Raw genomic sequence first — 24,355 nt, forward strand, 5'->3', positions numbered from 1 at the left:
CATTGTAAGTGATAAGCTGTTGCTCCAGGGTATGATGAAAATTAATGCCTCAATAAGGAAAATCCTGTTTATCCAAATGTGTAAGGCCAAAAAAGCCGTATTTACAAACAGTAATGCTTGCAAGGATAGTTTACAACATTTTTCTCCAGGTTTTTGCAATTCGTTGACTTTGAATTTCTGACGCAAGTGATCGGTCTTAGTGATACAGCATGGTTAGGATATAAATAAATAGAATAGACAGTAGAGTTACGAATACGAATGAAAAAAGAAATTACTAAGTCAAATAAATAAAGAGTATCAACAACATCGGCAATAATACAAAATTCAAGTCGAAGTTTGTATTGCAGTGTCGGCCGAATCTGACATGTTTGTTTTGGTTCGATAAGCACTATACATTTAGTGAATAAGTTGCGGATTCTAACAGTGTGATAATAGAGCTGTAAAAAAAAAAGAAATATAATAAAATAACCGAATTAATTTGCAGGCTTCAAGGCATAATTTAAAATTTAATAAAAGCCATACTTGTATAGAGCCTCGCAATACAGGGTGACGGTAGGAATCATGCATTAGCAATGCTCGCGAAAAACATCGAAATACGAGGGCATGGAAACGCTAAACAGTTGTGACGTTTCCTTTCGGGCTTCGAGTGGTAATGACAACATCAACCAAACGGCAAACTATATCGTAGAAAGGAGTGCTTAGGAGTGAAGCCAATAGATGATAACTTGATATAAAAGGTAAAAAGCAAGGAACTGAAAACTGAAACAAAAAGAAAGATCTTTGGTACATTGAAATATGTACAAAACTTTTCTTTTTTTTTTTTACCCTTTTTGTCAACAGTAAATCATGAAACATAAACTGTCTGTAGTGTTATGTGATCGCCGTCGATTGCAGGAGACACGAACATACAACATCATCATCATTTTCATCATTATATTAATGAGCCAAATTGTGCAGCGATAGCAGCTACTAGTGTTTTATCGTATAAATCGTATCTCGTATGTAAAGGACGAGGGCTTAACCACTTTCTATGTACAAAGGATTTTCTTTTAAGGTTTCACGGTATTCGGTGGAATTTGAACAGGTGTTACTAGGATGTGTTTAGGGTACCAAAAAAATTAAAATAAATTAGTTCAGCATTTAATTGCGTTTCGTTGTAATCGACGAATTTCGCAACAGCAGCTTCGAGGTGGCTTTGAAATAACTTTCTAAACCATTTCAACGAACTTGAAGGGTTTTATTCAAATAAAATGGGTTAAACAAATTTTGTTTCATCTCGTTGAACGAATTTCGCAACGGAGGCATTGCAGGGGTTTCCAAATAAGATTCTAGAATACATCAAAGAACATAAAAGAGTTGTTGTTGTTGTCGTTTTTTTAAAAAACGGGTAATTCATCCAACGAAACGAAGTAACGTTTTATAGTGGGATTATATTATATGGATATCAATGGACACCGTAAAGTGGACTCGAAGAGTGGTTAAGCCCGTCAGTACATACTAACAAGGTGTTAAAGAGAGGGAGAAAGAGAGAGTGTGTGTGATAGAGAATAGAGATAGCGAGAAAAATAGTAGAGAGATAAATAGATAGATAGAGAGATAGACATTTTCGTACAATCGAGGCAATTAGGTGAATTTTTCTTCTACCAAAAAATTTTTGTCATGGGTGATTGTACTACCAAAACTGCAATAATGTCGGGCAGTGATGAGATTTTGCTGTGAGGTCGAAGAAGCCGAGGAGGAGTTGGTCGGTTGGTAGCCGCGTATCTCGACGCTGCGTTGTACGTACAGAGGGAAGTTTGATACAAGGGTACCGCCAACGATCGAGGCCCCGGGGCCTTGGTCATGGCCGTGGCCATCCAGGTCGGAATGGATCGATGCGGTACTCAGACACTTCTGTAGCTTGCGTGTACCTTGGGAGCGAGACCGGCATACCGGATCCGGAGCCGGAGGTCTGCGAGACGGCAACCCGCTGCCACCGGCTGCGCCACCCCCCGTTCCCTGCATGGCTTTCCCAGATGCAGATGAGGATACGCCCACCCCGTTTATCTACAAACCATAGACACAACTGCACGTAGGGGAACCAGATAATGTTACAATGTTTTTTTGTTGTTGTTTTTTTTTTTGTTTTTTTTTTGTTTGTTGTTGTTGTTTCTTGTCTATTCTTTACTTTTGCAGGGGAGTGTTGACTGACGCTAATTCCAGTTATTTCTTTCCAAATATGCGTCGGGGGTCCGTTTTCATGGTGTCCAGTAACTTTCAACTGTCATTTGACCTTTCGTGTAATCTTGACCCTTGTTTGACACCCTGGGGTACAAACGACCCAATGCCTTTCCTTCGTTAACATTGAAAAAAAAATTGACAGCCGTCTGCGATCTATAGTTCTGGCAGCTACTTTAGCCGATGGACCCCCCCCCCCCTCAAAGTACCTAAGCCTAAAAAAAATCGAGTCTCTGGCGCCATCTGGCATTTTGATATTTTGTGATTGTGATTTTCAAAATATTGAATGGTTCATTTTTCAAAACAATTTTTGTTATTAGGTTACAAACGACCCCAGTGTGTCCAGCATGTGGTTCTACAGAGGTATGTCAATAACAAGGGTTAATGACTTTACCCTAGGCAATCCTAATAAATTTTTAATCTGTAAATTATTCAATCACGCGACAACTTCAGACGTTCGATGTTCAACGGAGTAATCAAATTGTTATGTTCAACTGTTTGGTTGAGCTGCTCTTCGGCAACGCGATACCGTTGTTCGAATGAATATCAAGAACGTCAATTCTTTTAATGGTCCTCCTTTATTCCGCCTATTTGAACAGTTTTTCTCAACTTCAATTGTCTCTCATAACGTTATAACATAAAATAGCGCAAGTAATTTCGATTTTCATTCCCACCATTGGATGTAAATACTTTTTAAATGAGCGTCGACTGCCTTAGTGTTGAACTTCGAACTACACAAAACTTAATTGTATGTATTGTGAATTTTCGGATATTGTTGTTTTGCCAGTTTCGCAAAAAGAAAAAAAAAAAAAAAAAAGAAACTGACTTTTCCTGACATCTGGACACCATGGTGTTAATCTCTCTAGACTACACTAATTCTGATTAATCCCAGACAGATTAGCAACGATAACATTACACCATCAATTTCATGATCTTTTGTTTTTCTCTGAGAAGCTCGTGCAGCGATTGCTACTCCATGTTTCCAACCGTTCACCACATCTACATTACACTTAGGATTTCAATAGTCTCTGACTTGTGTTGAATTCCGTTGTATCAAGTTGTATCCTCAACGGACAACTTCCGCAGCTGATGGCGATTGGATAAGCCTTCAAGCCAACTACTGCGTCTAGTTTAGCGGCTACACAGTTTGCGGTTTTTCTTTTACTCGCAGCTAGGTTAGCACACTCAGTGCGTGCCGCTGCTAATGTCTATTCTCTAAATGCTCTCTAATGAGGGTGCAAGGCCGTGAATTACTGATTTTTGATCGTTCCCGTAACTGTTTTCACTCCATTCCTCCTTCTTACCGAATGTAAATCAGAGCTTGGAGCCACCATATCGTCACCAAGTCATTTGGTTTACTTATAAAATCATGGCTGATGCTTTTTGACCCTCATTAGAGGCACTCCAAGATTCTAAGCGAAGATTCCCGGTTTAAGTGCCCCTTGATACCCGGGAATCCCTGCTTGCAGCGACTCGCTATCAGGTGCAACTTGTACTAAAACGAACACACACGGTAAGAAGAGTAGGAATTCAACTGAGTTATTGCAGGATAATTGCGAGAATCTGTTGAGATCACGTCCGGATGACAGATTTTTCAAATAAATAAAATAAAAATGATTTCCTTCCGATAATAGGATGACAAGATAGATGATTTGTGTTGACATTTTTTTTTTAAAGTTTTTTTTATGACAGCGATTGATAAACGGGATGATCTCTATGAATATCGATTGTATTTTCACTGCTTAGAGTTTAACGCGTGTTGATACGACGACCGTTTAGTATTGTATCATCAAAGTACAGTCGCCGACACCAAACGATTGTAATTTCAGTTGTGGCCAACTGATTATACGTTTGACACCGTGAATGGGACATGTCTTACGTTTTGCCTGCTCTTCTCACAAATTCGTGCTATTTATTATTCTGACTAGCAAGCATACCTAGGTATATGTATAATGGACAGCTGACTACTGACTAGTGGCGTTTGTAGATTAAATTTCGCGTCACGGCGACCTCGTTTGACTCGTGATTAAAAATATACTATATCTATAATGCAGCAGCGTAAATAGGATTGTGCTCTAAGAAACAAATGTGCTAGCGCTTCGCATAATAACTATGAAAAAAATATTCAGATCAAAAAAGGACGCCGCTCTAGCGCGTCTCATTCAAATTTAAGGAACAACCCAACAAAAGACAAGGAGGGGGGAAGAAACGAGAATAAAAATTGAAAACAAGGCCTGGGGTCACAAAATTTGCCCTCCGTTTCCAAGAAATGATATTCTGTAGGAAACCAACGTGAGGGAATTGTTCGACGTACGCAATGCCTGTAAAATTTGATCTGAAGAGTGATGCGTTTGATGAGAATATGGCAAATTTATGTTAAACGAAATAAAAAAAAAAATCCATGAAAAACTACAAATCTGCTAATCGGTAAACATGTAAAAAAAATCTTTACCTGGTACTATTTATACTACCTGGTACTTGGTACCTGGTACTCTATAATCATTATTATTGTTCTTTAATTATTTACAAATTGCCGTTAATTTTACCTTGTACCGCGCTTCAGTGTGGGACAAATAATAACTGGCAAGTAACGCTACGATTTACTACAGTATAATGCTAATAACGTATACCGTGAGTTTTTTCAACAGTGGATCTATCCGTGCGCCTAATTGAGGCAACCGCAGTTACAGCAAATGTTCAGGTTGAGCACTGCATCCCGACTATTCGAAACTTTGTCAAAACAATTGATAAAACAATTGACAACGTTTGTGATGACCGTGGCAGGATACGATGCTCAACCTGAACATGAGCTATAACTCCAGTTGCCTGAATCAGGCGCAAGGATCGTTTCGCTGTTAAAAAAACTGACGTTATATTATGTGTATATACACATATATGTATATGAATCTGTATGAAAAATCGCTAAGAGTGCAATCCAATAAAATATATAGTTATGTAATGACGTATGTAAACGAAGGGAAAACGAGAAAGAATAAATTAAATATATGTACATACATATGTATACATGTATCCATAAGTTTAAAACGTACTTGTTAAGAGCGTTTTCGCTATTCGAACGTACGTGCGACAGTACTGCTTGAATAAATTACAAGCTGTGTGTATTTAAAGACTTACTGAATCTTCTCATCAAATTCCCAGCGAACGAGGGTCCCCCGTCTTCCCTAGATTTCATATCTGAATGAGTCCCGTCATTCCTCTGATATTTTGAATGCGGTACCGACAAAAGTCTGTTCTCTCTTCTGTGCGGCCACGATTTCTTCGACAAGTCACGTCTAGGTCGTATCGGTTTACCCTCGTTATCAAAGAGGGGAAGTTCGTCGGGTCTCTCGAGGGCTTCTTGTGCTGTCGATACGGCCAAGTTACCCTCTCGCCCCGCAGAATTTCCATCAGCCGGTGAAGTTGCACAAGCAGCACTTTCACCCTCGTTACCCGCACCTTCCGCAGGTTCTCCACTCTCTGGTATCTCTTCGAAGACCTCGTGACGTGGAGGACAAGACGCAAATACGGATACCGTCTCGACCTCAGTCGGTGGCGATGCTGTGCCGCCTGCCTCGCTTCCGGCTTGGCAAACTCCCACGGATGGGCGTTTTTGGTAAATAGTATGAGGTTGGGGCGCTTGAGAACTCGCAGAGCACTGCGAGGCCCCTGTAAAGGTAGTTTTAAGCTTGAGGTCAACTTTGCTCAGCTGTCTTTTAAGGTTAAAACCTTTCCAAGAATTCTTTTTCCTTCCCGACACGCCTTGCGCGTCCCCAGACGCCGCTCCCTGATCGCTTCCAGATTGATCTTCGGCGTCGTTGTCGCTGACGGAATCCACCCCTGTTCCACGACTCGACGATGACGAGGAGCAGGACTTCCCGACTGCGGAGATATTCGACGAGGCATCTGCGGATGCTACGACGGACTCCGAGCCAACAACTGGGTCGCTTTGAACGTAGTGAATCTAATATGGATCGTGCATAAAATCAGTTGAAAATGGCAAAAGGCGAAATGGAATGAATGAATGATGGATGGATGGATGGATGGATAGATTGGCTGCGAGAGATAACCGTCATTTATTTTCTTTCTTTCTTCTTTCACTGATAAACCAAGAGATCTAAAACCGATATGCAAGCGCGTCTGCCAATATGTGACTGTTTAGGAGAATAAATCGATGAACAGGCGTCGATGAGATGAGCTGCTGTGAAATGAGAGAGCAAGAGAAGAAGAGCGTTCTACGTGTTTTTTTTTTTTTTTTTTTTTTTAAACAGAATGAATAATGAATCAGGAATCGTCGCATTTATGTGGTCGTCACTTGTCATTTCCCGCGAATTCAAGGAATATATTTTTTTTACCTTTCCCTTTTTCAGATAGAGAAAGTAAAGTAAATATGGAACGAATCGCGTCGTAGGGTAAATTGTGATTCAGCCTCGTTTGCGTTATAAAAAGTTAGACCTACTTGTCGTTCTTTCTTTCTTCTGTTTATCTTCTCGTAACAGGCATGCATTAGACCGAAAAATTGGCAGGTCAATCTGTTTCCAAAGTTCGAATGTTCTGTAAAAACTGTGTAAGTGTTCCATACTCGTCTCATTTTCTCTATAATGAAAGAAGAGTATAAAGCAGTTTGATGTTCCTCAAAGCATCGAAAAATATCGAAATATAAAATTTTTAAAAAAATATTAAAACAAGTTCGCAAAAAGAGTACTAAAACTTAATCAACAGGTGGAAAATATAAAGCAATACATGAAAATACAGGCATAGTACAAACGTAGGAACAAAAACAAACCCTAGAAGAATAATAGTGGAGTGATGCGCATATCATTGCATAGGTAGGGACAAAGTTCTGCAGATGTGAAATTCATGTTTTCGTTTCAGAATCCTCTACATTCTATTCGCAAGGTGAGGAAATTTTTTCGACACACAGCCAAACTGAGAAATTTGTATTATTTCGATTTTTTTTAGCTGTAATTCGAAATCGATTCAGAGAAATTTAAATTGGTTTCCATTTCCCTGCTTAGATCCCTGCAGATAAGTAAGTAGTGGATCATCCACAAATGTCGATGTAACGTGATGATAAACGTGGATAAAACTGAGGAAGGAATGAAAAAGAAGTATGTAAGAAAAGAGTATAGACATCAGTGTGCAGAATTACAGACGGTAAGCAGCGGATGTTAAATATGATAAGCGCCGTGTTACCCATGATGTTCCATAAGAACCATGATGTTACGTACTTCCAGTGCGATGAATTACGACGGTGAATGCATGGTCAATTTTTCTTTCTTGTCTTCATTAAGTCACTTGGCAAAACAAGAGACGACACAAACAAATTGAAACAGGAAAAAATTACGTTGAAAATTGAGCAACAAAAAAACATATCTTGACAAATCCAAAAACGATCACCAGATGTCGGCTACAGTGACGTACATAGATCGTTAGTAAGAAATTTTTTAATCAGTGCTGTTTTCATTGTTTCATCCGATGTGTTTCCATATGGTAGTTTAAGTCGAATCATCGATGGCCAATGTGAATTTGAACCAGCTTCCTTATACTTGTTCTAATTTTCCTTAATTACCCTGGAATTCCTCTTCTTGGCAGCGTCGCTCCTCGATTGTTCTTCAATTTTAACACATTTTCTTCATTTCTTGCATTTATTTGAGATCGATGCCAATCCATGTGCTGAATACACGAACAACGGTGCTGAATAAGCAACTTCTTCACTAACTTGTCACATGATCGTATCTCGTTGGTGGCAAATCACGATGGGTAAAATTTTCAATTCAATGTGAAGACGTACTATGTTGGGTGCGAAAAATATACGGCAGTGATCAAATAAATATTTTAAACAAATCCTATTTACCCTGCTGCAATTATTAGAAGAACCGACTTTTTCTTTTATGCAATATTTTAATTCTTCCTTTGTTAGTCGCGTGAAAAAAACGTCTCATTGAACAAATAGAAACTTCCCACCATTGTTGAAGGAAGTTAATTACTTACACGGATGGTTGAAGAATAATCGTAAAGAATCCTACACAAACGAGGAATCTTGCGATTCAAATTCAATTTCAACTTAAAATATGTATGCGTGGAGAAATAATGTCAGGCTCTGTGTTATTTCGTATTTCTTCGCTGTCCAAGGAACGCTTCTACTTTTTGTTTTTGTTTTCTTTTCTCTCTTCTTTTTTACGATTAGTCTGTGTTAGACACAAAGCAGGACTTGTACCAATAAAGCGTATAATTAAAGTAAGAGTAAAGTATTGTGAAAAAAATAACCAATATGAAGAAAAAAAAAAAAAAACCAACGGGTTAACGATATTCTAACATTTTGTCAAACTGATTTCAGGAATTCAATAAAGTTATCGCCAGAACCTTGAAAATTCCACGAGAATTTTTGTACAACTTTATAGAATATCGCAAGCCCTTACCCAACGAATCTCAAGAGGAATTAATCCTTCGTAAAAAGTTAATGATACGAAGCACGTCGCAAGTTTGCTTTTGAAAATTTTTAGAGTTCCAATTCTAAGCAAGGAGATTAGTATAAGCATCCCAAAAGAATCATGGTGCGAGCGTCTTATGATTTGGAAAGTTTACTTTCAAAGATTCGTTGCACGTAAGAAGTTCTAAATTGAAAATTATGCTCCAAGGGTTTCAAAAGTAAACTAACGAGGTGTGTAAGTTTGTGTAAATATTTCTTATTAAAACTGGAAAAATAAATTGTTGCAATTGCAAGCAAAATAGTAATGCCTGTAACATCGGTAAATAAAAATTACTACAGTTAATGATCTTCAACAGATAATAACGGCGATCGATAATCGAGGACTAAAAATGTTCGGTAACGATGAATAAAAAATAATTACGAGATGACAGCGGTGATGGGCGAGTATGACGAATGGCAATGGCAAAAACGACACCGGAGAGCATCTGCACGATATTATGCAGATGCACACTGCAGTTTGATTGTTATTTCAGCGTGTCGACAAAATGAGCAGATTATACCAACTGCAATATGCGATGTAAAAATAATAACGATGACTGATGCAGATGCGGATGTAGAAAATATTGTGATAATCCGACGATTCGATGATAAAAACCGTAATTATTTTGGAGTTACAGATGATTTTGATATGTGTTCGTAATAATAATAGTATAAAATCGACTATCCGATCTAAACGGAAAATGACAAGCTTGGCCAATAATTTACGACAATTTTCTTTCACATTGCGTAGCTAAATCAACGTGTCAAAAGGGCAATGTAAAATAAGCCGATTCCAACGAATACACAGACACGGTATTCCAAAAGTAAAAAATACTGAGTTTGCGATGATTGCGAAAACGACGAAAAATTAAACAAATTTATAGAAACAGTCACAACCTTGTTTTAGTCTATCTACAATACGCCGTAATTTTGTGGAATCTTATAAAATTCACGGTTTTTCTGTTAAAGACGTGAGTTGAAAGAAAAAAACAATTTTTGGTTTACTGTGGATATCTCAACATCGTGTTTGTTTGTATGTTAGAATCGACTCGACAGCGCCTTTAGAATAATAGCTCGATGGGGAATCGGATCGTCAGAAATAAGGCAGCCGGTTCATACCGGGAAATAATATTCTGAGAATACATTTCATATTGTAGGAAAGTAATTCAAACAGTAATGTGTTAGCGAATCATTATACGGTTTTTCTGCTCGTTTTAATAGTATTCTTAGTTTTACTTTTGACGCTGGTGAAAAATATATTATTAAAGGATATTTTACCTGGTCAACACTGGGACTTCGGGCTTTGTCCTCGTTGTCACGCCGCTCGTCGTATCGTTTGGGACTCCTCAACGAACGCTGAGAGGAATCCATGCTTGCGTACAAATCCTGCGTCGTGACGATTAAAAGCAGAGCTTTTTGTATTATGTCCACGATAACTAAACCAGTTTCTGTACCATAGGCCATTCTGAGAAAGAGGAATCAAAAATTGAGAAGACAGTCATTAAACCAAGATGACGTCATGAACCGAACTGTTGAGAGCGCTGCGAGTCTTACTTACAAGCCGTACGAAGAGTTGAGACTCAAAGCGTTGATATTTCCAGGCTGTTCTCCATTAATCCATGGAGAAAGACACACCATGGTCGGTTGAAATCCAGGAGCTCTTCTCTGCGGTCCGGTCTTTACTTTTAGTGGAAAACTGTATTCAAACGATGGATTTTGCGGTTCTTCCCCGCCTTCGGTAGCCAGACTGCCTCTCGGCGGATATTCGTAATCCGGAGAACATTCCGTTTCCGCAGGTACGTCGTGAGCACTGGGAATCTCCAAAGTCTGTAAAAGAAGAAGAACCGATAAATGACGTACAAATATTAATGGATTCTAAAGGATGGCTAAAGATTTCGTGTACATATATATATATTAATTCTTACAACAATTTCGGACTGATCTTCGGTTTTCTTGAACTGAAACAAGATAACGTATCGGCTCGATCCGACGATCGCTAATTTGCGGCTTTCCGGACAGAGAAATATCAGCTGTACAGCGAGAGGATCTTCATCAGAATCTGAGCTCCGAGCTTTTGCTTTTTCAAAGACCTTTCCCGTCTTCAATTTGTAGAGAACTTGAAGCGTGCCAGCGGAAGCATCCCAAAATTTTATACTACCGTCTGCATGCCTGTAAAAGAAAGAATGATACCGACGCAAAGGAGAAATAATTTCTTGGGAAAATGATTCAGTGATAATTGAAATCGCGACATATTTACCCGGTCAAAACAATCTCGTTATAACTGCTCGAAGTCGGGCTCCATTCTCCTCCCGATATTGGCCAATCGCTCTCGCTGAACCCGGTGCGCTTTTGGGTTTTAGAGCCGACGGAATAAAACGCTGGAATGAGGTCTGAAGGGCAGTCGGCAAAGTAGGCGCAACAGGTTACTGGAGATTCATGGATATCCATCGGATAAGGATTCTCAAAGCATGGGAATCCGGCCGAATGGAGATCTATTACGACTAGATCATTGTGGAGGAGAACGACGACTGCGTAAGGATCCTGAAAATCTGTTTGGGAAATAACGCTTTTCGTTATTACATGTTTTGTCAAACGATAGTGAGAATAAATAGATAATGAAAAATTTCGTGCCAAAGTATTGAAGAAGAATGAAGGGGAAAAAAGATAAAAATGAAATTAAGTATAAGGTAAAATTTGAAATTTGATAAACTTGGATAAAAGTAGAAATTTTTTTCAATACTTCGTGCAATTTTCACTTGTTAATTAATTCTGTTCTTACTAGATATTCATAAGATTATACAATGCAATAAGGTATATAAATTTGCAGGCTGTATTAATTTCATATTTGAATGGTAGCTTAATTGTACAATGTTGCAAATACTACCGACACCAGGCGTATGTTTATGCGGGTGCATGGACGATAAAGAAATTGGTAGCAACGATCGTAGACGTAGTGCAAAAAATGTATCATATCAAAGTTAGTAACGTAATTGTAACGATTCATGCTGAGGAATTTAGTCTAAAATTCAGTAGACCGTAACAACATAAAACAGACTGATATTTCGAAATCTTAGTTCCTTCAAAATCATTATAGAATTAAAAAAATAATAATTTATTCCCCAATTATTCGTTACGATAACATTACTAACTTCGAGCTGGTAAAATTGTCGAGAGAGGATAAAAAACAAATTAAAAATTATAAAATATAACTCTGACAGTAACTATGTGAGAACGAAAGGGAAAAATAACAGTGCCGGAAGCAGCTATCGGGTGATATTGCAAAAAGCAGCACGGTGCTCGAACAGTTCATGCCCATACTCCCAAACTAATTCCTAAGGAAAGAGGAAAGACTTGGCTTTGCATTAAAATCTTCGTTCAGTCAAATCGATAAAAATTCAACTGCAAACTGGTTTGTTTTTTCAATCAAATATTACAACTACCCAACTTCAATATAATAATATATCATAATAAGTGTACTGTCGTATCAGAAAATCGCGTTAGCTACGTATTATTTAGGTCGCAATATTATTCTCGCTCGACACAAAAACCAAATGGTAAAATAGAATTTCAGAAAAAACAAAACAAAAGAAGAAGAAAAAAAAGGAATTATTTTTAAAAGAAACGACAAAAAATTGTCGCCGATCGGCAAGCAATAAACAGACTCGGATAACTAATGCCGAAAATTTTTCAGAAGCTAGAGCTTGGGCGTACCAAACCGAAGATTATAAACTTATTCTTTGAATAAGATACAAAAGTAATATGACGAGGAAAGAAACCTGTCCGAAGCGTGAAGCGTGACAATAATACAATGAAAAAAAAAAAAAAAAAATGAAAATAGAAAAATTGAAAAATGAAGGCGAATTTAGATATGAACGAATTTGTATAAACGGCATTAATGCTGATGCAATATCGAAATTTGTATGAGAATAATAATAATAATGTAAATAATGTAATTAATAACAACTGTAACTTGTCAATACGTAATTAAGCGAGAATTTCTTCATTACTTATTTAGTGACTATACTGTTGGTTGTATGTTCGTACCGCTGGTCCAAGGACTTTCGCACAATGTTACGAAATCCACGACATTATGTTCCATTTCTAATACCGTCGTGGTCTTGCCTTGAATGACAGTAATACTCGGCGTTCGACCTGTTGTGTCGTACGCTAGTCCTCCGGAGAATATAACGTAAGCTTCCCTATAAAATAGGTCAAGATAAAAATATGTTATTCCTTATTTGTCGAGGGTATCTCTGATACATTCCATCTCTTTTTCTCTGTTTTCTCTTCTACCATACTTTCTTTTTTCTTTTTCACATATCTTCATTTTACAACATTCAAATTTACCAATTTTTTCCCTGACAATTTGAATGTTAGTAACATCATCGATTGCGATTCTTGCCAAAATTCTTCCAGATAATAAATACAACGAATATTCTTAAGTGAAATTGTTACGTATTGCAGGTGTTCACTTTAAGTTTTTTTTTTATCATCTTTTTTCTCAGGGGAAAAGGGGGCTAAGATCTTCTGGCATATATGATATAATTTTTAGTGCTCGGGGTGCGACGTGCGATCACGTTAAGCGGGTGCTTGCTGCGGTGCTGTGTGTATTTATATATAGTTATAAGTATATATTTTGCGGTGCAGTTATTGCATGGTGATCGGAAAAACTCCGATTTATCCATTACGAACTATACCGCCTGCGTATCTTGGCTCGCCCGTTCAGTTGTATGCAGGCACAGCTAAATTTTATATTTTTTCATCCCTTTCACACTCTCTCACTCTCCCTCTCTCTCTCTCTCTCTCTCTCTCTCTGTTTCTTTCAATTCAATGAATTATTTGGCATAAGATGGAACAATTGGTACTCAATGAATCGCGTGAGATTTCAAAGTGATATCTTTTAGATTTTTAGTTCTGCGAAATCATGAAGAGAATTCCCATTATTTGGAACCGTTCAAGTTTTTCCGAGAGACATAATTCTTTGGCGATATAACATCGAATGTGAAAATGAAGCTGGTCTTAAGTACGCTACTAAAAATAAGCTTCACACTACGTAGTATCTTGACCGAATATCGCAATGTCACCGACGTTTCGCGTCAAGTTACTTTTAAACACTAAAACGAAAACGTCACTTACGATTTTTAAGGTAAACATCCCGAATAGCAAAACGGAAAGTGCGCCAGAGAATTTCCAATTGGGAATTTAAGATACAGGAAAAATCCTCGTAGCAGTGATTACAAATCACCCATCAAAAATCGTTGAGAAAAATTTACCAAACTGTAAAAGTATTCGTTTAAAAAGTTGTTTTATATATATAAATACATTTTAGCTATCCTCTGGTTAGCGGATGATCAATGACAAGTTTTTAATAACGTCGTTTTGCTATTTGGAGAGCTTAACATTGATTGCAAAATAGAATTTATTTTTCTTTCTAGCGCATTTGTCTTACCCAGATCTTGATATCTTCCATTCCACTTTCTGTATCGGTTTACAAGCTTCAGGAAGCCCATCTTTGGTAGTTTTAGCTACGAATATATAATAAAAGAGTAAGAAAATAATAATTGAACATCAAATTCCAAGTCCAAAGATTGTTAGCGAATGCGAATGACAATCAGCTGCAATCATACCTACCATGGGGGTGCGTTACGTTTATCGGTTTCAACTGGCGCAATGCCCAAGTCGAGAGGGAGCCATCAGTGTGGCTGCACATAAATTGCTTGCCATCGTGGTGCCACGATATTGATTTTAAAGGCTCCGTTGTTTGGCATCGATAATCTGGACTCTTAAGCCGCAAATCCCACAACACTATTTGCCCAGACTCGTAGCCTATGAGCATCTGGTAAGAAAAATGAATAAATAATCAGTTCGTACAAACAGAATGGAGAAAGAAATTTTATGCATAGAAATAGAAAGACTCGCAAACTTTACCTTACTGAGATCCAGTGGATTGTCACTGAGATGAATTACAGCACCTGGATGGGTCTTCCTCGATCTAAAAATATGTAAGAACATGTAAAGTTCTATATTCTTTGGCACCTTTATTGCTGATAATTGAATTTTCTAGGATTACCACAATTTGTTCAATTCTATTCAATTTTTCTATTTAAAATTTGTTGGATTCTTCTTGTTTGTCGTTGTTTTCGTTCTAGTCAATTTCTACGTACTCAAAAAAAAAATTATACGAGTAAAAACGTATGTACGTTCGCATCTATGCTCAGGGACATATTTTCATGTTACATGATTATCGGTAGCATATGGGGATGAAATATTTTAGCAGATAGAAACACCTTGTCGGAAATAAGCATGTTTCAGACTACTAAAGGTTAAGTGAAAACGTACTCATTTGATAATAATATTCATTGCTTTCCCCATGAAGAAGGAGAAGTAGAAGAAGAAGCAAGGCTTGTTTCAAGAAACACGCAATTTGATAGCAGGTCGTTTACTCCTGTAGCTCGATTCCGGTTTGTAGGGACGATTTCCAGAATTTGATAAAACCGGAGAAAATCGAGCAAGAGAAATAACAAATAAACACATAACGTTCATCAAAAGAGTAAGATTTTAGATCCTATTATCTATATTATCTTGATTGTGGTACCTACGGAATATCTTTAATTTTTTATTTACTGCTACTTTGGTTTAATTAATTTTTACAATAATTCATGATCTTTGTATGTAATAAAAACGTTGATTAAATTATTTAGCATAGTCTTGTCCAAGTTTATGACACGTATAAATATGTTTCAGAGACAATAGTATACTTACACTTCGATAGCTTTATTCCAATTGATAACATAACCGGACAAAACAAATGTCTCGATGTGAAGCACATGGATATTTCCTCGTTCTGTACCAACGTACAGCCATTTACTTTGCAGTGGTAGGTGTATAAACGTTATTCTGGAAAGAATGAATGAATAATATTTCTAGTATTAGATAAATTAATAAAAATAATATTGCTAAATTATTATCATCAGACTTCACAAATGGCAAATATTGTTGTTAAATAAACACCACACAGTGCTGATTCATGTGTATAAAAATCAATGATCTAGTCGTAAAATTATGTGAATGAACATTGATTGAATATCGAGACAAGTTTATCTATCCGTTAAATTTTTCTTCCAAGATATTCATAGAATGTAAAAGAAGAAAGGCAAACAAAAAAGTGAGGATATTTATAATAATGATAATTATGGTAAAAATTCAAAGAAACATACCTTTCCCGCTGGAATTTAAGACTTTGGACAACCTGTGGTATTTTTTGGCGAAAGTTCCACAGATGTAAGGTATCGTCGGCAGTGGCCGAAACAAGAGCACCTTCGTTGATGAGAAATTGCATTTGAAGAACAGCGGAATCCCCATCATGTTTAACGTGTACGTCAACGCCAGGTCTTCCCAAACTAACGTTGTAAATTGTTTCGTTTTTCGACATAGTATTTGTTAAGATAATATTAATATACAACATATGGTAAATAGAATAGAAAATTCAACTAGATTTCCGAAAATATTGTAATAATCAACCGGCCATACGAGATTTCGGAATTTCGGCTCATTTCGTGGAAGATTTAAAACAAGTAGGTGAATAGGATAAATCCGCCTGCATATATGCAATTCGGGGTACATTTTACAAAATTGTGCCTATTTTCCGCAACCGAGACTACATTTTACGAATCGTCATTTGTCTCAGGGTATCGTGATTGGATAGATTGAGCAGTGAATTGAGATTTCAGCCAATCGTGAGAAATGAGACAAAAGTTTCATCCTGAGAAAAACCGTTATTTCGCCATTTTGGAATTGTCTGTAATTCAGAAAATCGTAATAAATCAGAATACACTCATACTTCGAAATCTTAGTTCCTCCCAAATGGTTCTAAAATTAAGAAAATAGTGACTTTTTCCCTAATATTGCATTACGATAACGTTACTAACTTCAACCTCGTGACAAAAGTGGATAGATAAAATGTATACTCGGTTGCCGAAAATAGGCGGAATGTGATGAAATGTAGCCTGAATTGCATAAATGCAGGCGGATTTCCCACGTTGTACGTTGAATCACCCACGTTGTTAAATTTCCCCCAAAAAATTCCGGCTTACAATACACAGACAGGCAGCAAAAGGATACATTCGTAGAGAGCCTGTCTTCGTACCAATCGCCAACAATCGCTGAATAGGATCAAACGCTATGGCGGTCGGCTGGAACGGAAATCCGTGCCGGAAGGTCTGGAAATTCAAATAAAATTGATCAATCGCCACCTTGTTAATGTAGACTGTTCCAAATGTAATTGAAAAAGGGTACAGAAAAAAAAAATTAGAAAAAAAACAACCTGCTCTTCCGTCGACAAATCCTTTTTATCCCCTTTCCTTCCATACGTAATTACGTATATTTTTTCAGGCGTATTTTCGTTCCGGTAGCAAACATTCATAGCGTGTCATGCATATTAAAAAAGCGCGCCGTGAATTTTCTCTTTTCTCATGCGAACGATTTTCGACGTTATTCGCGCTTCAAGCTAATAACACCGCATGTATAATAAATGCATACATGTCTATGTGTACTACACCTTTAACTGATTCGCGGATGAATTTTTCAGAGACGATAACGGAAGCGCTTACATAGAAAATGGGGGCGTATGTATGATACATAAATATCGTATGACCTCGACGCAAGAGAGCTTGCAGGTAAATATGCCTAGAAATCTGGATCGAAATAAGAGAACAATCTAACGGTAGGAACGCGGGCGTGGAGAAATGAAAAAAAAAGATGATAAAAAAAAAAAAAAAGGAAAAAATCATCTCTCAAGCCGCGCTGAAAATTCCCTCGGGAAAAGCCTACTCCGACATTGTTTACATGCTCTCAGGGCAAAACAGGATACGTGGATACGTGTATACATGTCCAAACGTACATACCTATATATATATACTATACGTACAATATGTAGCTACCGTATTTCTATCTTTTTCCCCGATATGTTCGAAACAATGAAAAAGCCCGGGGCGTACGTAAAATATACCTACATTCTAGCCTTGGATATTATACCTTTACGCAAACACTGAGATTGTGGAACGATTTTTTTGTGCGAATATTTGTTACAAAATATCAAAGCAATATGATACAAAGATGCGAGTATATTTTTTGTTTTTAAAACAATAATTTGTCACTATACTCGTGTCTATAGGTAAGTTTATACACTTGTTCTTTGCTTGAAAATGCTGCTTGGACGATGTAGGTACTAATTTAAATACAAAGTTTCATGTATAGGTATTTGTACACTGTATGTATATAATGTAACTTTTATTCAGTAGGTATATGCGTATACATACACAACATAACTCGAGCACAAAGTGAGCTCGGGCCGGCTATTGTTTCAATAGATAGATGAAGCGATAAACAGAAGAGGACAGATAGTTAGACAAAGGGAATGCGAAAGGAGACAGCTGACTGCTGCCGCTACTGGAGCAATATTTCAAACCAACTTTTCTCTCGCACAATCAGCGGGTAAATGAAAACCGTTTTCCATATCTCCCTGTATCTTTCTACATCCCTCTTGGTATGCTGGGATATTATCATATCCACCTCAATATCTATGCATTATCCTGACATTGAATATACGCGTGTGCGTCTATGGATGTATGTATTTGATGAAAAACTCCCATGAAATTCTTCAACATGCATGAACGTCATTTGCCTGTCACAATGTGTAAGCAAAGTATATATTAGGGAGGTCGTTAAATGGAAAATTATGTTGGATGGATGAGATTGAAGTTAGCAACGTTAACGTAACCAAACAGTAAGGGGTGAAAATCACCATTTTCCAAGTTAAGAGTGACTTTGAAGTAGTCAAGTTTTCAAAACATGAATATGTCTTGCGCTGTTATAATTTACTAGATTTCAGCTGTAATCGTAAGCATTCCCGCGTTTGAAAATAACGATTTTTTCCGAAACGTAAATCGTTACAATAACGTTACTAACTTCAGCGCCATAGCATTAGCTCGTGGAATGCAGTTGGTAACATTTATTTTTCACGCCATATAGAGGTAGCCTTCGACTTAGAGAGGTCAGGTATCTTTAAACTCGAGTTACAGAGGCAAAATAATGGGTCTCGAAACGTTGGGAAAACCACGAGTTATTCTCTGTTTTTTCTTTGAATTACGGAGGTTTTTGCAAGGGAACGGACTGAATCTCAGACATGTGGAGGTTTTCGACTTATAAAGGTTCGAGTTAGCGCGATTCGACTGTAGTTTAATTTGGAGATCTAGTCAAGCGTTACACGATTAGAATTTTTAACTGCGACTTCTTAATTCGCTTGCGCGATCAACGATGCGCTGTGCAAAAGATGGCGGATTTATGGCCAATAGGTGACATACATATATAAACATCCATGCCCGCAATGGGTGATTCCGGGTGAGATGGTCCACAGTATAGCCCAATACAGCAAAGTACACGAGGAACTATACCGTGGTCCGCATCTCACCCGGAATACCCTATACATATATGTGCAGACCTAAGTTGTATACACCTGTTTTAACGGAGATCGCTTCCGAATCCTCCTCCTCTCCGGTATTCCGATACAAGAGTGCTAGCAGAGGCGTGATTACACAAAGCAGCATGAGCGGATCAATACAACGAAATTTTTCCATGCATTAAAACCGCTCCAAAAACTACACGCTCATCTCTCTAACGCTGTCGGCGACACCACCGCTGAGCGCTACTCTCTTCCTTTGTTGGCCGGGGAACCGGAAAATTCAAACGATCGTTAAAAAGAATAGGCTTCATACCTATATGTATACATTTAGCGTTTGGATCGTTTTGCACACAAGCTAAAACGAATTCTTGGAGTATCAACTACTACTAGCGTAAATCTCTTCGCTTATATTGTAAAATATTGAATAAAAAAATGTCATGATTCGAAACAGGGTTGATATAAGGAAAAAAGTTACATAATATCAACGCACTGACATTCGCTGTATTGTTCCAATTATTCGGTAACGGTAAGCGATATTTGAATTTTCCGAATCTCCGTTCGCTTTCGGAGCAACTAAAGCTCGTGCATTTCATTTTACTACTATACAGGTGTATGAAATAGAAAATAAGAAAAGACATTGATAAAATACAAAAAGGAAAAGGATAAATATTTATTCGACACTGGTCGCGAATTACTGCAATTGAAATTTCGAGGTATAGAAAATACAAAACGTGCGAGACAGATCTTGTACGAATTAGAGACGAAATGTTGCACAAAACAAAACACTACGAATATGATCAACGCGGTTGATCAAACGACTGTTCAGCTAGCACGGGTATCAATATTGATAGATAACGTGATGATATAGACTGTCATAGGTACAAAACAATCTCTTATCTAGATGTAAAGATGAATGTCGATAAATTGTAATTATAGAGATGTGTAAATCGGATGTAGGGAGACACACGTACACACACCCTAACGTAACACATAGATAGATAAATGAAAAATGTAAGCGATGTTGAGAACACGCGAGTAGCAGATCAATCAGCTTACCTTTTTTACGTTGAAATGATCGGGGCGGAGTGTCTCGATGATTTCTTGCTCTGGTTTCACCTGTTGACTAACCGTTGAACGAAACCCGTCAAGAACACCTTTGAAAGTGAATTTTTTCATCGTGTTTCGATGAGTTCAATTTTTTTAATGTCTATTCTCCTATGGTACAGACGAAAAGAAATGACCCGATGACATTTATAGACGTGTTAAAACGCCGTCTATCGCTCTCTCTATCTCTTTCTTTCTTTCTCTCCTCTCTCTCTCTCTCTCTCTCTCTCTTTCTCTCTATGTGGACTTCCCCGATACGTGCAATGCAGTGCAGATTTAACGGGCGAGATGCGTGACGTAGGTAGGGCAGCTGACACGAGATCAACCTACTGTCACTGCAACGACACTGCACCGCAGTTTTAGAACCCAGGGGATAAAAGGGAATCGGTGATAATCGCAGCGCGATAATGGCCGGGAAATCCGTGTTGTGATAACGCGATTTGTGCTACCCTGGATGGCCTTCGGCTCTAACGACAAACACAGCTACAGAATATCACGCATAGTTTTTTAACCAGACGCCTACACAATCAACGAGCCGCGATCGCTTGTTTCCTCGATTTATAAACGCGTTTATCTGACATTTCAATGTTTATTCACTCCGCTGCTATACAACTGCGTGACAATACTTCCACTCAACGGCAATGCGGTCTTGCTGTCAGATCAATAACTGGCAACAGGCTTGTGGTCCTCGTCACTGCCACCGCGTGGCCACCGAGTCTCTATCCAAATCAGAACTGAGCGTGCACCAACAAATCGATGTCACAACCACGACGCCATCTTTACCGCCATCTTGGATTTTAACAGGCAGCTTGGCTGGCTGGCTAACAATTCTTCATTTGTTTCGTGCTTTTCAGCCGCAATTTAGCACAGAACATTATGGTTCGTTCCTTCCGTTCAATCTGACGAATCTGACCAATGACGTCGTTTTGGGTCGATGATAAACGGACATGTTTTAGCCACATTTCCACAGCGAAGAAGCTGAAAGACTCTGATTGGTCAGTAGTAAAAAATCAGCCAATCAGAAGCTTTCTACAAACCTTTTTCTTCCGTTGGTTAGGAAAATAAAACTCAGTGAAAGAAATGAATCCAATGGAAAGATAATTACTATTTATGACAATCTGTCCTGCGAAAATTTCTTTCACTCGACCATCTGTTGCCCAACTTGATGTAAAATTGAAAAAAAAAGATCGATGCCATGTCATAATGCGTCCGACGAAAATAACCAATAATAATGATTTGTACCGATCTGCGGTAGAAAATTTTTCCGTTGACCTTGCTGGTATTACAGAAAGCGCACTTACCATATTCTCACAGATGTCGGTAAATAGTTTTTTTATTCCTTCTACTACCCACAAACTCCTCACGAGGTTGGCGCTCTTATCTCAGCCTATATTTATTGGATAGTGCTGCACCGTAAATCTTCAATGCTAGCAAGTGCTAGCCTGCTAGGACTGACTTGATTCCAGATTCCAGCGTATGCAGTGAACTTTTCACTATTTACAATTGTATCTTGTCAGGTGGTTCAAATAATGAGTATATTTATCAGTTTAACGCGTAATTTTGAAGCACATAATTTACGAAGAACAGTCTACAATTACTTTTGCTGATTTTGATTACAAAAATTCAATAGGTAAGTCTGTTACGATTATGGTGAAATATTCTAACCTGCAAGATACTCGCAAAGCTTGACTTAACCCAAATGCGTTCAAGATGTGAAACCCATTTGTCTAAAAGATTATTATCTTTCGCAAGTGAATCGCATTCAAAGGTTCTTTAAAAATATTTTCAAACAGTCCGTGATTTTTAACTAGCTTTTAAAAGGCATTCACTCAAACTTTGAGAAGTGTTATTTCGTTCAAAGTTTTCCTGAACAAACACAAAGAAAGGAAATGACTTTATAGACATATCCATCCATTCAAAATGCCATGCTGGTATTACGAGAAAAAAGAGCTACGCAATACACCGTCGATTCAGGATGGTATCGACTACGAGACAGAATGTCGATACCGCAAAGAAGGCGCTAGGTTCATCATTGACACTGGAACGAAGATGGATCTTGGATACAACACAATGGCGACTGGCGTTGTGTACTTTCACAGATTCTACATGTTTCACTCGTTCAAAAACTTTCCAAGATACGTAAGTGCATGTTCAAACTGCTCGAGATGTAGATTTAGTCTATGCACAGATTCGTATTTAATTCTTCATTATTTTACGTAGGTCACAGCCTGTTGTTGTTTATTTCTTGCCGGAAAGGTTGAAGAAACACCTAAAAAATGCAAAGACATTATAAAGACTGCTAAAACGTTACTTAGCGATCAAAAGTTCCTGACTTTCGGAGAGGATCCAAAGGTGTGTGATTTTCAAGCCTTAAATTGATTTGTAAATGGCAAATTATTCAGTTTATAATTATGCAACTGTACCAACATTTATGTTTATTGTATTTTCAGGAGGAAGTAATGACTCTGGAAAGGATTCTTTTACAAACAATTAAATTCGACTTGCAAGTCGAACACCCCTACAGCTACCTATTGAAATATGCAAAGTGTCTGAAAGGCAAGTGTTTTGTACGTCCAATACCGATATAAAATCTGTATCTCAGTCTAATTACAGCTATTAATTCTCTCGACTTTTTAGGTGATAAGAACAAACTACAAAAAATGGTCCAAATGGCGTGGACGTTTGTAAACGACAGGTAAAACTGCAACAACTTTCATTTTAATGTATCTGAAAACTTCCAAAATAATTCATCATCGCACTTTTACATGTTTTCTTCCATTGTATCGCCACAGCCTCTGTACTACGCTCTCCTTGCAATGGGAACCAGAAATTATAGCTGTTGCTCTCATGTACCTTGCTGGTAAATTGAGCAAATTCGAAGTTGTGGATTGGAACGGAAGGCTCCCAAAGCATCTCAGGTGGTGGGACATGTTCGTCGAAGATGTGACCATGGATTTACTCGAAGGTTTGAACATGATTGCAATATACGTCTATAAACTGAAAAAATCAATAGCATAACAACCGTTACAAGCTTCAATGTGTTTGCCTAACATCAATTCTATCAATTACAGATATTTGCCATCAAGTTTTAGACCTATATTCGCAAGCAAACAATGCGAAGGCACCAGATTCACCGCCGCTTGTGTCGACGCATGAAGGTAATAGAGAATGGGCCACAATACCCACTGCAAACGACGTTGCTGCCAGTGCTCCAGGTATATCTAAACATATTTTATCATCAGATTATCATTTTCGAATAAACTGAATATTGAATCTTACACGACAAAGCAATTGATTAAGACTATTTCGAATGTAAAACAAGAAAACAAAGTTTTGAAACATAATTGATAGTAATTGTCTCTCTTACAGCAACACCGAATAAAATATCAAAAATCGAAGTCACCTCCAGTGCCGTGAACGGTTCCTCAAACGCGGATGCTACCGATGGTTCAAAGCCGGTTGAAATACCGGCTCACTTCCCTCCGTACCCCGCTACTTTTACCCCATCTTCGACGGCCTATCCCCCCGTATTCCCGCCGACGAATATTTCCGTTCCACCGCCGTCCGTCACGACGATTAACCACATTGTTTCGGCAATGCATCCCTATAATTCGTCGGGCGCAATTCGCCCGCCAGCACCAGCTCTCGCTCCACCCACGTTCCAACCCTTTCCATACCCTGCAGCGACAACATACTTTCAACCCGGGAACCCAGCACCGCCAGCTACGACGCAAAGAGCTTATTACCCGCCCTAACAGACCGACGATTCCTAGGTTTACGATGTAGAATTACATTTAGGTTTATATAAATTGTAAACTTTGTACCGGAATCTCATGTTGATTGACGTACTCATCTTCCGGTCATGCATGAAATTCATTTTGTACAAAATTGCTAGTGATTTATTATTGATTCATAAATCAAGATTTAGGTGAAAAGAATAAACTGAGTGATAGCATAGGTGAAGAAAAGCGTGAAATTAAGCAAGCGATATTGCTAGATTTAAACAATATCGACAGGTACGAAAAATCGTCTCTCCTACCACAGTCGACCATTTTCTCTTGTCAAATGTAGTTTCATTTCTTGAAAACGGAGCACATATATATAAT

General features: G+C 38.0%; 2 protein-coding genes across 8 annotated transcripts in view; one reads left to right on the forward strand and one right to left on the reverse strand.

Moving 5' to 3' along the window:
- Positions 1–24,355, reverse strand: part of LOC124411771 (syntaxin-binding protein 5) — a 47,840-nt gene that overhangs the window by 17,067 nt on the left and 6,418 nt on the right. The window contains exons 1-13 of one of the 5 annotated variants that reach the window (XM_046891174.1): positions 20,202–20,999; positions 16,808–16,905; positions 15,904–16,086; positions 15,449–15,583; positions 14,615–14,678; positions 14,318–14,522; positions 14,136–14,211; positions 12,731–12,885; positions 10,944–11,235; positions 10,612–10,855; positions 10,245–10,513; positions 9,965–10,151; positions 5,353–6,178 (exon numbers count right to left, since the gene is read on the reverse strand). In XM_046891174.1, coding sequence (XP_046747130.1) covers positions 5,353–6,178; positions 9,965–10,151; positions 10,245–10,513; positions 10,612–10,855; positions 10,944–11,235; positions 12,731–12,885; positions 14,136–14,211; positions 14,318–14,522; positions 14,615–14,678; positions 15,449–15,583; positions 15,904–16,086; positions 16,808–16,905; positions 20,202–20,321 — 2,854 coding nt within the window. In that variant the 5' untranslated portion in view covers positions 20,322–20,999. Of the gene's footprint in view, positions 1–1,910; positions 2,047–5,352; positions 6,179–9,964; positions 10,152–10,244; positions 10,514–10,611; positions 10,856–10,943; positions 11,236–12,730; positions 12,886–14,135; positions 14,212–14,317; positions 14,523–14,614; positions 14,679–15,448; positions 15,584–15,903; positions 16,087–16,807; positions 16,906–20,201; positions 21,000–24,355 lie in introns of those variants that run through there. The other 4 variants (XM_046891170.1, XM_046891172.1, XM_046891171.1 and 1 more) reach the window with 4 other exon arrangements.
- LOC124411777 (cyclin-K) lies at positions 21,701–24,132 on the forward strand. Of its 3 annotated transcripts, XM_046891195.1 has the most exons (8): positions 21,702–21,879; positions 22,151–22,388; positions 22,470–22,601; positions 22,700–22,805; positions 22,887–22,944; positions 23,042–23,214; positions 23,321–23,464; positions 23,619–24,132. In XM_046891195.1, the coding sequence occupies exons 2-8, from the start codon at positions 22,170–22,172 to the stop codon at positions 24,002–24,004; spliced, it is 1,218 nt and encodes a 405-aa protein (XP_046747151.1). In that variant the 5' UTR covers positions 21,702–21,879; positions 22,151–22,169; the 3' UTR covers positions 24,005–24,132. The 3 variants fall into 3 exon arrangements, with proteins under 3 accessions (XP_046747152.1, XP_046747151.1, XP_046747150.1); XM_046891196.1 differs by having other exon boundaries at positions 21,701–22,388; positions 23,321–23,470; positions 23,652–24,132; XM_046891194.1 differs by having other exon boundaries at positions 21,702–22,388.

This window comes from Diprion similis, chromosome 10 (assembly GCF_021155765.1).
Source record: "Diprion similis isolate iyDipSimi1 chromosome 10, iyDipSimi1.1, whole genome shotgun sequence".
NCBI classification, from domain to species: domain Eukaryota; kingdom Metazoa; phylum Arthropoda; class Insecta; order Hymenoptera; family Diprionidae; genus Diprion; species Diprion similis.

Bases quoted from the DNA above. Each gene is read 5' to 3' on its own strand.
- LOC124411777 (XM_046891194.1), top strand. From the start codon at position 22,170: ATGCCATGCTGGTATTACGAGAAAAAAGAGCTACGCAATACACCGTCG. The intron at 22,602-22,699 runs GTGTGTGATTTT...TTGTATTTTCAG, and splicing joins CTTTCGGAGAGGATCCAAAG to GAGGAAGTAATGACTCTGGA. The intron at 23,465-23,618 runs GTATATCTAAAC...TCTCTCTTACAG, and splicing joins CGTTGCTGCCAGTGCTCCAG to CAACACCGAATAAAATATCA.